Source organism: Pteronotus mesoamericanus, unplaced genomic scaffold (assembly GCF_021234165.1).
Source record: "Pteronotus mesoamericanus isolate MK-2021 breed Mesoamerican mustached bat unplaced genomic scaffold, CSHL_Meso_final contig_90, whole genome shotgun sequence".
NCBI lineage: Eukaryota > Metazoa > Chordata > Mammalia > Chiroptera > Mormoopidae > Pteronotus > Pteronotus mesoamericanus.
Genome location: NW_026555277.1, coordinates 30,423,289 through 30,437,879, shown reverse-complemented (window position 1 = coordinate 30,437,879; position 14,591 = coordinate 30,423,289). Strand labels below are relative to the sequence as shown.

The window sequence follows — 14,591 nt, the reverse complement described above, 5'->3', positions numbered from 1 at the left end:
AGTGGTTAATAGATTTCTGGCACTGTTTTGTGTCTTATATCTAACTCATTTATTTCCTCATAATAACTCTATGAGTAGCAACTATTATTATTTCCATTACAGATGAAGAAACAGTCATGGTGAGATAAAGAAACTTTACTAAGGTCACCTAACTAGTAAGTAGCAGAGCCAGCATTAAAACCAACGATGTCTATAGAAGGCTGGGAGGGAATGCTAATACATTGAACGACAGATTCTAGATCCACTATTTCAGCATTAATCAGCAGTTTTAGCAGGGCTAAATATAAAAATCCTGCATTTTATATTAAGAGGTCAGAAGCACCAGAGAAGGAGAGGGTTTTGATCAAGTAAGCTCAGTGCCTGGGAAAAGAACTGGGCGCTGTGGTGGAGTGGAGAACTTCCGCAGTGCGAACTCAGAGGAAGCAGCAACAAAGGCTCTCTTGTTTGGTTTCTAAACACAATTTGAAAAGGGCATTATTTACTCTTCTGTTACTAAGCCTACCCCAATTTTAAATATTTGCTGACTGCAACACAAGCAATCTAGTCTATAGGAAACTAGCATACCTCTAAAAGATTTCTTATTTCTCAGAGAATAAAGAAAGTCAGAGAAATGATCTTAACTTCATTTAGTGATTTTAATGGCTTTAAATGGAACTATTAATAGACTTTATTTTCTTTCAACTTCTGTTATATATTCAACTTGTGTTGTAGGATACACTTGTCCATTATATTTGGGTATCATTCTTCATGGTGTCATTTTTTAATGGGAAAAATGTGAGTAGTTAAAAGTTAATTTTACTTAATATTTAGATCTGATAAAAGTTGAAATAATACTAAATGCTCATTGCCTACTTGTGAAGGTATCAGTTTGGTAGGGTATATATGGAATCGTTTTTATGATTGATTGTAAGTAAAACAATTGAGGTATCAGTTTTAGATTTAATATAGTGTCTGATTCAGATTTCAGAAATCTGTTTATGTTTTTTCAACACAACTTTCCTCATAAAGAATGCTTTGCATTGGAGTGATGTTCTTTGTACTTGGATATTGATCCTGCTCCTGGTTCAGTATTGATAGGAATTAATATCAAGTGGACTTTATTACTTAGTGTTTTTTTAATCAATGTTTAAAAGAATATGAGCTATTTTACTTTGTGGTTTTGAGTTAGCAATTCATACACAGGTAATTAGACATATTTAGAAGAACGCAAAATCTTAACCAAATGATAATCTTAACTCATCTTTTTGATGTAGTAAAGACAAATTAGCAGTCCAAAGAAGCAAAACTTTAGTATGTGACAAAGCACTAAACAAATTGTTCTTGGGTCTCTCATTATTTTTTACAGCTTGCTATTCCTTAAACGTCCTTACTGAGTTTTAAATACATATTTCTTATATATATTTTGCTTTATCAAAGCATTGTTTCATTCCTTCTCCATTAGTAATTAGTAACTTAGAAAGCCTCCTTACTTCTGGAACTTAGATCCTATTATTTTAGGAATAGTGCTCATACTAATCAGCATCAAAATTAGTGTTACTCAGAAAAGTCAGTCTCATTCTAGGAGTTTATTTATAATTGCTGTATTAGTCAATGTCCTGCTGCCTGTCATTCAATTATTCATTCAATTATATCTGTAATGAACCTTATTTAAAGTAATTGAAAGGGAATAAGTACAAATTTTAAATGACAATTTAAAGAAGAAGAATGATAATTTTCTTCTGTTACTGAACTTATAAAATATTATCATCTGAAAGCTCTCTAGGGACTTTTTTAAATTAAGTAAATAAGAATTGATTTTTTAAAAATAATACTATTGAAACACTTAAAATATATTTATCTTAAGTTTTATCTTCAATCTTATTTATACTTCTAATTGGCAATATCCGTGAAAATGTGTTTGGTTAGCTGGATCAGCACTATGTTTCTGATGTACTTATGAAAATTTCATGAAGTTTTACTTTTGTCTCAAGTTTGTAAATAAATACATAGAGAAAAGTGGAAGCTACACTTAACATTAACCAGAGTAGTTAACCAATTCTATCTACACAATGATTAAGTCTATTGAAAATGTTTTCTTTAATGAATTTTAGTAAAGTAAATAGAACCTATTTGGGGGAATTAATCTCTTAGGAGTTCTTGGAATTCTTAAGCCATTGTATACAGACTCTGGGAAAGACAAATATCAATAGTCGAGTATGTAAACACAGTCTTGTTTTGGATTTAAGAAGGAAGATGGTCATAGATATGTTTTCTATATTTAAAGGTTGTCATAAAGAAGGGAGATTCTGGATATGTATCCATGCACATATATATTTATTTATTTCAGGAGATAGCATCAGTAACAGGGAGGGGAAAGGTGGTAAAAGGAAGGTGTAACTGTGGGAAGGTAGGAAAGGAAGGTGATAAGTAGGAGGAGGTGGCCGAATCAGATTTTAGCTCAAATTGGGATCTTTCTAACCAGTACAGAATTGTCCAGTGAAGGAATAAACTGTTTTATGGGGTCATGAGCCTTTCCATCTCTGCAGTTATTTTCTTTTTAAAATGTAGGTTGAAGAAGGATCTAAAAATATACGGCTGGGTTCACTAATTGGCTTGCTCGTTGAAGAAGGAGAAGATTGGAAAAATGTTGAAATTCCCAAAGATGTAGGTCCTCCAGCAGCCGCGTCAAAACCGTCACCTCCTCGCCCCTCACCAGAACCACCGACTTCTGTCCCTGTCAAAAAGGAACACACACCAGGAAAATTGCAGTGAGTATGTTTATTTGAATGATGATGTATAAAATTTTATATATATATATATATATATATATATATATATATATACACACACACAGCTTTTAGAGTATTTTAATCATATACTATTTAAAGCATCTTTGTACATTAAGTAGGAAGTTGCTGACCTTCCCCTTTTTTCTCTCTGGAAACTGAGGTTTAGGAATGAGTACTTTACCATCATCATTCAGCAAACAAATGGTTATTGAGCACATGCTGTGTTCCGGTGCTGGGCAAGCCTTGTACACCCAGCAGAAAACAAAACAATCTATGTCCACACTGAGCTTGAATGAGGTTGTAGGATTTCTGAATGGAATTCCGTATATAAAACTTCCTGCTGTGTCCCCATTCATGTAATTTAATTACTGTACTATGAATACCAGTTTTAAATGTATAATTGATAATGAAATTAGCATTTTAACATGCATTCCTTGTCCAGCTATTTTGCATTTGAGTTTGAGTCAGATTAGAGCTTTGTTTTGTGTAGTTCTGTAACAACACAGATACTAAGTAAAACATTGTTTTACGTTAGCTTTACATAGCTTTCATTGGTGGACTCTGAAAATTCCAACAAGTTTCACTTATTTAATATTCTCTAGAATATAAATAACTTCATACGAATAAGTTATTTGTAGAGAAAATGTCCTATAAATCACTTCGGAACTTAAGTCAAACCCTTTTTTTTTTTAGTATTTTTTTGCTTTAGTTTACCATTGTCAGTTCTTGTCAGAAAAAAAAAGTATTTCTGAAGTACTGAGTTTTAAATTTCTGTTATCACACAATACTTGTGACTCCATTGTCATAACTCCCTTTATTTTCTCGTCTTTACTGTCAAAATCATAAGGTAGGCTCGTGGATGCTTTGTACTTAATGCCTTTCTCCCCTTTCATAGATAATCATGTGTATTCTTTCTGTTAAGGTTCATCATTAGAGACTTTCATAGGTCTGAGGCCTGATGGGGGAGGTTAAAAACCAGCTGACGTGAACCTGCACAGTTTTGGCCCATACAGTGATTTTCTTTCTTTAAAACATTTTGAACTGATTGGTTAATCTTACATACAAATCAGAAATTTCAGTGTAGATTTGCTGGCACTGAGTCCATATCAGCTTGAGGCCGATGTGCAGCATGTGCTGCATTTGTTCCGATTCATTCCAAGTGATAAGCTCACGGGCTCAGCTCATTTTATTGATTTTCCTCATCTGACTTGTGTTTGCTGCTATGCTTTACGGCCTCAACTGAAGAGTAGGCATTTACTAGTCATGTTGCCTTTCAATGTGCCTCAGTTTCCTTGTCTATAGAATCGGCACAGCTGTTTTTGCCTCTCTGACTCTTCTAGAGTGTATATAAAGTGAAAAATGCTTTCATGGAAATACTAAGGACTTGAGCAAATGCATGAAAGATACAATTCAAACACAACAAAAATAAACAATCTAGTTAAAATAGGCAAAGGACCCAAGTATACATTTCTTCCAAAGAAGATATACAGGTGGCCAATAAGCACATGAAAACATGTCCAATATCACTAACTATTAGGGAATTGCAAATCAAAACCACAATGAGATACTATTTCACACTCATTAGAATAGCCATTATTAAAAAAAGAAAGGAAAAGAAAACCCTAGAAAATTACCAGTGTTGACAAGGATGTAGAAAAATTAGAACTCTTACGCACTATTCGTGAGAATGTAACATGGTACAGTTACTAACTGGGGAAAATGGTACGGTAGTTCCAGTTCCTCAAAAATTAAAAATAGAATTACCCTCTGATACAGCAGTTTGTCTTCTGGGCAAATACTCAAAGTAATTGAAAGCAGGGACCCAGAGTGATATTTGACACTCATGTTCATAAAAGCATTATTAACTATAACCCAAAGGTGGAAACAACCCATGTGTCCAAAATGTGCTATATCTGTACAATGGAATGTTACTCGGCCTTAAAAGGGAAGGAAATGCTGACACACACTACCACATGGATGAACTTTGAAGACATTGTGCTAAGTGAAATAAGCCACTCATAAAAGGACAACTCCTGTATGAGTCCCGCTTACGCGAGTTACCTAGAGGGTTGAAGTTATAAAGCCAGAGGGTAGAATGATGGGTTGCCAAGGTTTGTGGGGCAGGGGGACAGGGAAGCTCTGTTTAACAGTTCAGAGTCTCTGCTTGGGAAGAAGAGGTTCTGGAAATTGATGGTGGTGACGGTCATACAACCATGAGGCTGTACTAAATGCCACTCACTTAGACGCCTGAAATGCTTTAAATGGTAAATGGTAAAGATATTTTACCGTGAAAGAAAAAGAAGGAACATTATAGTTTGCACCTTATTTATCTGGGTGATGAGCCATGTGAAAAGTAGACTCTCGCCTTATGACTATTTACTCTTTTTAAAAGAATATTTTGAAATAGGAACTAGCTAAATTTGTATGAAAATGTTAAAAGAACCAGATTAGTGCAAATTAATCTATTTGTGATGATTTCAGCTTTATTGTGTTTTTTTTTTTTAATTATTAACAAAAGTGTTGACATTTAGATATGTTTGAATCAAGTGTAAGTGTTAATTGAGTCCCCTAATCTTCATGTTTTCTTCTTAGGTTCCGCCTAAGTCCAGCTGCCCGTAACATTCTGGCAAAACACACACTGGATGCCAGCCAGGGCACGGCCACCGGTCCTCGGGGGGTCTTCACGAAAGAGTGCGTGTCTGCTTTGTGGAGTAACCAATTTTGTTATTTATCAAGCTTGTTCTTTCTGAAAATATTTAAAGAAAAGTTTGTTCAGTGTTAAGCTTTACAAGGAAGTACACTATTTTTTTGTATTTCTACTTCTGTCTGTATAAAATTGTATTCTCTGCAAGGGTTATTTTCTGAATAATCACAACATTACTGAAGAATGGTTCTGATTTGATAACTAAGCCAGTTCTTTACAAATGCGGAAAATTAGAGTGCAGAATAGTGGAATTTTGTGTTGTTTACAATTTGTATGAAATAAATGTGAAACCGCATTTAAATTTCTGGCACATAGAAATACTCTTTTAAAAACAATTTTGTTCTTATCTATTTGGGTTTTATTCACTTGTATGATCAAAGTAATTTCTGTAGATAGTTGGGTCTCTCTTTGGATTTTCTTTTCTATTTTTGTCTATACTTTTTTAGTACCACACTCTTAATTCTTCCACATGAATTTTAAACATTTTGTCTAGCCCTATTGGCAGGGTTTGGCAGGGGACCTGTGGTATTTTTATTGGGATTGTGTCACATTTTAAATTAACCTAGAACTGGCATCCTTTTGATGTTGAGTCTTCCTTTTCAAGAACATTGATAATGTCTTCCCATTTGTTTAAATTTTGTGTCTTTCAAGAGTGTATTAAAACAGACAGTGCTAGCTCTATTGAAACTTGCTCTAATGGGAAGACAAAGATTAGTCAAATAGGAATAGGAACTGATGTAAGATTGCTGTAATTGTGCCACATTTCTATTGGCAGTAATACTAACATTTTCAAATTGAGTTAATGTTTTAAAGCAATATGCTTACTTCCATCTGTCTAATTTATAAAAATTGAGGGCTTGACATGTAAGTGAATTATATCTTTTTAAAAAACAGAGATTCCTTTGTTTTACAGAATAATACAAAGGCAGGTTTATTACTAGTTATTTTTCATTCTAAATGATGTTGTGGATTAGGTTTATTATGTTAGATTGTGCTGATAGCTTATTGAGCAAAATTAATAATGGTGTGATTTTTCTGTCTGTAAACAAGCTAATTTGAACTTAAGTTGATTAGTAAATATCCTAATGAAAGTCATAGGAACAATAAGCTCGATTTCGTGTGCCTTGTGAAAACAGTTTCACAAATATAAGGGTATGGTTTAATTTATGAATTGTTTGTTTGCCAAATGACACCCCTCCCCACCCGGAGAAAAATGACTAATTTCTTTTTATAAAATAACTATTGAATATCTATACCCAGTACTTTGACAAAATTCTGATTGTTGTTTGGTTTTTGAAAATGCACAAATACTGTAGCCATAGAAAAAATAATATGAATCAGCAGACTAGGTAAGAGACAAGATTTACTTGTCTAGCTCAGATAACTTATTTTGCATTATAGCCTTGACATGTGTATATTTCTGTATCTCCCCTTCAAATCTCACCTCCATTTTCTAAGAGTTCTATTATAGCTCTTGTTGCTAATCATGGTTTCTAATTCCCTCTTGTCTCCAGGGATGCTCTCAAGCTTGTCCAGTTGAAACAGACGGGCAAGATCCCTGAGTCCCGCCCGACCCCAGCCCCTCCAGTCACGCCCACTGCACCTTTGCCCTCGCAGACCACCGCCAGGCCATCTTATCCCCGGCCGACGATCCCACCGGTGTCAACTCCTGGACAACCTAACGCAGCGGTAATGTCATCTGAGCAGATTTTTATTTTTCAGATTTAAATGGGAGAAAAAATAAGCACTATTTCTGTATGTTTTACAAGTACTTTTAGCGATCTATTTTGGTATCCGTTAAAAGTGATAAAGACAAAACTCCAAATGCTTTGTTTTGCAGATTTCTTAGGACAAATCAACTTTATTTGTACAGTGCTAACTTCTAAAAAGAACATTAGAGTTGTGATTCAATTTGTTTACTACAAGTTCCACAGCTTCAAGACCATATATATGCTCTATAATCATGATACTCCTCATGCCTTTTTTCTCGTTATATACTATAGTGTTAAAACTCCTCAGATTTCTTACATTCTTTCTTATACTAAGAATCTTTAATAGTACTTTTTCTATATTAACCTTTAATTATTATCATAAGTAACTGAGACCTGATTTCTGTTATGAAGTTGTTTTTTCCCCACCTTCCATTTATGGTGTAATGGACAGATTGCTATTTTTTTCAGGGCACATTTACTGAAATCCCAGCAAGCAATATTCGAAGAGTCATTGCCAAGAGGTTAACTGAATCTAAAAGTACTATACCTCATGCATATGCTACTGCCGATTGCGATGTTGGAGCTGTTTTAAAAGTTAGACAAAATCTAGTCAAAGGTCAGTAAAGTTGAATTTACTTAATGCCGTACAGGTTAAGTGCTATCATGAAATCCTTTATTCATAAAACACACATTGTGTAGCTTTTTATTTCAATTTTATCATCTGGGCCTGTTTTAGTGCTAGAGAAAAGAATTGTTTTTCTTTTCCTATAAGAAATAAATTGGTTCCATAATATTGAATAAATCATATTTTTTGGTATAATACCTGAACAAAACAGTCCTTAACATTGTAGAAAGTATAAAATCCAAAACTGGTTTAAGAATGTTTTAGATTAAAAAATGTGTCTTAAATATCACTCTTCTTCATACAAGTTTTAATTTTTAAATTTCATTTTCAAAATACATTTTAGGTTATTAAATTTGTAATGTTTCTCCCAAAAATGAGTTAAAACTAAGGTTGCTGAGAGACATAAGAATTTTTAGCATAAACTGATAATGTCATTTCTTTCTTTCCAATATATATGGCTTTTATTTCATTTTCTTGCCTTACTGCACTGTAGAGGACCTCTGTTACAGTGATGAATATAGGTGTCAAAAGCAGACATTTTTGCCTTGTTCTTGATCTTGGGAGAAAGCATTTAGTCTTCAGTGTTAGCTGTAGGTTTTTGTAATTTCCTTTTTCAGGGTGAAGAAATTCACATTTGGATGGATGTTGTATTTTGTCAAATATTTTCTGTAAACTTTTTGAGATAATCTCTTCTTTTCCTATGGTGAATTTTTTTGGTTGATTTCCAAATGTTGAATTTGATTTGTTTATATGAGTGATTGTTGTAATGAATGAATAAAACTTAATCATTAATTTTCTCATAATTCCTTGATTTCACTTTCTAAAATTTTGCTAAGAATCTTTACACATGTGTACATGAGAAATTTTGACCTCTAGTTTCTTCTATTGAGATACTTTTTCTGGGTTTGTTATCAGATCTAACAACGATTTGGGAAATTTTTTTCCCTCTATTATTTTCTAGAAGAGTTTGGGTCGAATTGGTTTTATTTCTAATTGTTTGATAGAATTTAGCAGTTAGGCTATTTAGGCCTCTGGTTTTCTTAATGGGAAGATTTTTAACTTGGATTTATTTTTTCTAATAGATGTGAGTTATCTTTTTCCTCTTGAATGAACTTTGATAGTACTTGTCATCCAAAGAATTTGTTTATGTCATCTAAGTTATTGATTATTGGCATAAAGTCATTCATTACTTTATTATATTTCTAACATCTATATTATCTGGAGTGATATCTCCAGTTTCAACATGAGGGATTTGTGTCTTCTAACTTCTTGAGCAATCTGGCTAGAGGGTTATCAATTTTATTGATCTCTTAAAAGAGCCAGCATTTTATTTCATTTTATTGTTTCTGTAATTTTGTTTTAATTGATTTCTGCTCTAATCTTTATTGTTTTCTTCTATTTGCTTTGGTTTAATTTGTTTCCCTTTTTATAGTTTCTTAAGGTGAAAACTGAGATCAATATAAGAAACTTTGTTTATTCCTAACATAAACATATAATGCTTTTAAGTTCTCTGTGAGCAGTGTTATGTATCACATAAGTTCTGATATTTTTATTTTTCCTTTTCATTTAATTCAAGATATTTTCTAATTTCACTTGTGATTTCTTTTTTGGACCATGAATTATTTAGACATGTCGGTTTGATTTCCAAATATTTGGGGACTTTTCTGTTATCTTTCTTAATGATCTTTAGTTTAACTCCATTGTGTTTGGAGAATACACTTTGTATGATTTAAATCTTCTTAAATTTGTTGAGATTTATTTGATAGTCATACAAAGGTCAACCTTGTTAAATGTTTCGTGAGTACTTGGAAAGAATGTATGTTCTACTTTTGTCTGGAGAAGTGTTCTATAAAGACAGTTGAAAGATTTATAATACGTGGGCAGAAGTAGGTTTACAGTTGTGAGTATACAAAACACAGTTTATTCTTGTATTATAATCATAACCTGTATGCCTTTTTCCATATGAACAACTGTAAACCTACTTTTGCCCACCCCTGTATAATCCTTTAACTCATCACAGTCTACCTTCAAGTTTCAATTACACCACTTCACAAATAATGTAATAACCTTCCAATTTCACTACATTTCCTTTCTCTTGTCCTTTATGCTATTATTTTCATGTTTTACTTTTACAGATGATATAAGCCCCAGAATATATGTGCATAATGTGTTTTACTTTAAAAAACCAATCTAATTTCATTTTCTGACTTTTCTCTGCTGTGTTAGGTCTGTGAAGCTCAAAAAAAAATTCATTATCTTTGATATTGCGTGGTTTCCCCCTGTATTTCCATTGGGATGCTTTTATAGCCTTCACCTCTCTGCTGATGCTCCCCCACCTTCATGCTCGTTGTCCTGGGTTCCAGCCTGCACTTTCCTGTGCTCTGATGGGAGTTAACCGCTTGCTTCGCCCATCTTTCCCCAGAGGGGTCATCACCCTTTGCCATTCAGTTCACCTGTCTGCTCTGTAACCTCAGCTCCCTAACGGGCTCCAGAAAGTTACGATTTGGTAGTTTATCCTGCATCTGCTCCCATCCTCTTAGGATGGGAACAACTTTCTCTTGCTGCCTTCTACATCCTAAGTGAAAGCAGGAGTGATAAATCAGTTTAGATGCAGATTTTCAAAATTTATATGGAGATAACCTAATAGCCCTTAAAAGTTCAAGGCACCAAACGGGAAGTTATTTTAGAGAAAGTGATTAAGATTTAAAAAATTAACCCTGGAAGCTCCCCTTGTAGGTCTCAAATCATACTTGTTTAGTTATGATATGGAGGTTATTATGGAATAATTTCTTTGGCTCCTTCCCATAAGGAGGCAGAAAATAGTCCTCTTTCAGGTGCACTATAGATTAGTAGGTAGAATCTTTGCATGATCCAGGTTTTATATGTCCTTGCAGTTAGGAATTTTGTGGTTAGTCTTCACAACGCCCACATTATCTGTATATCCTATGTATTTTCAATTCTTTTTTTAAAAAAATACAGTTGTAGTAATTAACATTCTGTGCGTTGCATACTCTCTTTTGTAACAATATGCAAATGAGGATGTTCACTATTCCCCCACAAACTATTTTCTGCTCTTCTTCTCAGCAAATGTCACTGATAGTCTCCTTTCTGTATGTTTGGAAATTGCCATAGTAATGAGTTATAATACAGGAACTTGAAAAAATTTCCTTTACACATGTCCGATTTGAGATGCCTATTAGACATGTGGGTGGAAATGTCATGTGAAAAATTAGATATATAAGTCTAAAACTCCAAATACGTTAGGGTTAGCGGAAGAATTTGGAGGAATCATAAAAATGGTATCAAAACTATGGAACTGAAAGTTCTCACCTGGAGACATGCCAACATTCAGAGGAAGAAACTGAAAATGAACAAGCGACAGAAAGCGGAAGGAAGCCAGGAGAGTGTGGTGACGACGAAGCCAGGAAAAGAAAGGAGAGGAAAACAGTGTCCAACCAAAGAATACGGCGTATTGGGAGTATGTCTGGGGCAGAGAATTTGAGATGAGGACTGTGGACTTGGCTGGGAGGTTTAGAAATCATCAGCTGGTAGTGGTTTGGGAAGTCTTCACGGTGGATACCTATGGATAGTAGATAAAGTGAGAGGGAAACTGAGGAAGCCATGAAAGGTAAACATAATGAGTTCGTAAGAGAGTATGTCCACATGTCTGAATTTGTACAGACCAAGTCTTTTATATGGTTTATCATTAGAAGTCTGAGCCCTGGAAATGCATTTATATTTCTATTCCTAAAGGGATCTTAAAGAAACAGAAAATGTGTGTGTTTCTGGAAATCTGAATTAGAAGAGCTGTGAACTAAACAAGAGGCTGACAGTTACCATGACTGTTTGGCAGTGTTTACAGTATTCATCTAATCTCTTTCTGAAGTGTTCAGCATGCCTTTGGAATGAGCTGGGGTTCACACAGAATTCCATGATACTGTAATAACAGGATTTGTGATTCCTGCCACATACCAATGACTACACCTTAAAGACTTCTTCTAGAAGCTCTTGCAATGAAGAATCAACTACAGTTTACATTTTTCAACACTTTCTTATCCATTGGGAAAAGCAGAAATATAAATCAAATGCTTTAAGCTATATCAACTCTGTGGGGAGGGAGAGGACCTCAGCTTTATCTTAAAATTATTATGTGTATTGGAAGGAAATTAATTCAAATGGAGTCGCCATAAAACTAGACAGAAAACCTCATTTTTACTTATTGCACTGGGACCTACACCAACATTGCCTCATCTCTGACATGTGCTATATCCTCTTTTGTTAAGTTAAAAAGCAGATCTCATTTAATGCAGTGGTCTCAAATTTTTCTCATGCACCCAACTAGTAAAAAGAAATTTTTAAATCTCCCCTCGATATATATTTGTTTTTCCTAAAGTGACTGCAGGTACCACAGCTCTCATAGAATCATTATATTATAAAGCGTACACAGAATAAGGACATTTGAAAAGGATGAGAAAAAAAATGAATGACCTTGCAAACATCCTGTTTATATACCTCACAGAGAAATCGTTTGTCTCTTTAGAGACATTCTTTTCTGTCTGATTGAGACTACAATGTATCCTTCAAGTTCTTATGTATGACATCTGAAAAATTTTAAAGAATTATAGTCAAGGCCCAGAAATAAACTTTTACATTCATGATTAATCCTATTTATCCAGGACCTCATATAATGCAACTTCTTCTGATCAGCAGACCCTTATTGAATAAGCAAACAAATAAAAACCTGTAATGTTTTTTTGTCATCATTTGTCATTGTAGCCCATAATTTACAGGTTCGAAATCTTAATCATCAGTACTAACGTTTATTATGAACAATAATTTTGATGTGCTTGTTTTCCTTTCAGATGACATTAAAGTCTCAGTGAATGATTTTATCATCAAGGCAGCAGCTGTTACCCTTAAAGTAAGTAGCAAACCCCAATAATTTTGGCTCCTAAAGTACTCTCCCATCTTTGATTTTTTTTTTTTTTAATCCTTGCCTGGGGTCATGTTTATTGATTTCAGAGAGAGAGGAAGTTGGGGGGGGAGAGAGAGAGAAACATCAATTGACTGCCTTCCGTGGGCCTCCTGACTGGGGAATCAAACCCACCATCTAAGCACGTGCCCTGGCCGGAAATCAAACCCACAGACTTTTGGTGTATGGGACAGTGCTCCAGCCAACTGAGCCAGCCAGCCATGTGTGGCACGTCTTTAAATTTTTATGTGATAAATTGAACTGATACTTTTGAGGCACAAACATTTTATAATTTTACTGCAAAAATCATTCTGTCACTTACTCTTCCTAAGTTTTACAGATGAAGAAACTGAGAATCAGAAGGGTTTACAACTAATTAATCATAGCAGAATAAAGACCGCTTATTGAACAAATATTAATTGATCCCCTTATCTTGTGCTAAATACATGCCAGACATTAGAAATAGGGTAGTGAACAAAAGGTTGCATATTTTCTGCTTTCGCGGGGCTTAAGTTATAATTGGGAGAGACAAACAAATACTATAAATCATATGATGAAGGTGCTGAGGTGAAAAAGAAAATAGGGTATGCGGACAGAATACCTAAGGGTGTTTTTTTATAAAGGAAGGCCTCTCTGGCAAGGCGACTGTTGAGAGAAGGCCTGCAAAAAGAGAGCGTGTGGGCCGAGTAGGTATGTGCTAGAAGATTATCATCCCAGGGAACAGCAAACACAAAGGCTGTGAGGAGTGGATTATGTCATTCAAAGACCTGGCACTGAGGCTAAAGTGTGCCTAGAGTGAAGTTAGCAAGAGCAGAGGGTAGGAGATGAGATTAAAAAATGTTTAAAGAGGGTGGAGTTGAGGGCAACTTCAGCTTGCTTCAAAAAAGATGGTATGCTTAATTATTCGTCCCAAACATAAAGGATATTAACACAGAGATCCAAATTATTTTTATACCAAATTTTTATTTCCTCCTGTCTAGCTCTATTCACTTTCAGATATGCATAATAGCGTTAGTTATTTTTCTGTAATCACCTTGGTATAAAGCTGCTTCTTTAGTAACATGTTTTTTTCTGTTTCTGTTTACTAGCAAATGCCAAGTGTTAATGTAAGCTGGGATGGAGAAGGCCCAAAGCAACTGCCCTTTATTGACATTTCAGTGGCTGTGGCGACAGATAAAGGTTTAATTACACCAATCATAAAAAATGCTGCTGCTAAGGGTATACAGGAAATCGCTGACTCTGTGAAGGTATGCCTTAAGAAATACTGTGCTTTGAAAATGTTGGCGTTTACTTTCTGAATAAGCCTTGACATGATCTGATCACTTTATGATTGATGTAATATGCACATATCTATATATGTAATTATATATACACACACAGTTGTGTGTGTGTACGTATGTATGTATGTATGTATGCATTTCAAATGATTGTCATTTCTGTATATGGAGTCTTAAGTTTCTATCCAGGCACGACCCAGTTTAAGAACATTTAACATTCAAAATTTCAAAAATAACATATAGATAAATTACGGTCAACTGCATTCAAGTTATAGATGAATACTTTACTTAGTGAAGTCTGGAATTCAACTTTAAAGATGATATTTTAGACAGTTAAAACTGAAACTATATTTTTATTAAAGTGGTAATAGACCTCAGTGTTAACATCATTTTATTGTTAAAAATTTATTCATTTCCTTTCTAGAATTGAGACCATTAAATGTACTTAGTATTCCAAAAACAAAAATACTTTATTTTTCCTGGGTTTCTCTAAAAGCAGTTTTGTAGCTCTAATATAGAAGAAACTTATTTTA

General features: G+C 34.2%; 1 protein-coding gene across 1 annotated transcript in view; it reads left to right on the top strand.

The window, feature by feature from the left end:
* The window catches only part of PDHX (pyruvate dehydrogenase complex component X), a 57,631-nt gene that overhangs the window by 30,912 nt on the left and 12,128 nt on the right, over positions 1 to 14,591 (top strand). Inside the window, exons 4-9 of the mRNA XM_054585919.1 lie at positions 2,548 to 2,747; positions 5,361 to 5,459; positions 6,987 to 7,161; positions 7,653 to 7,800; positions 12,672 to 12,730; positions 13,870 to 14,028. Of these exons, the coding sequence (XP_054441894.1) occupies positions 2,548 to 2,747; positions 5,361 to 5,459; positions 6,987 to 7,161; positions 7,653 to 7,800; positions 12,672 to 12,730; positions 13,870 to 14,028 (840 nt within the window). The remainder of the gene's footprint in view (positions 1 to 2,547; positions 2,748 to 5,360; positions 5,460 to 6,986; positions 7,162 to 7,652; positions 7,801 to 12,671; positions 12,731 to 13,869; positions 14,029 to 14,591) is intronic.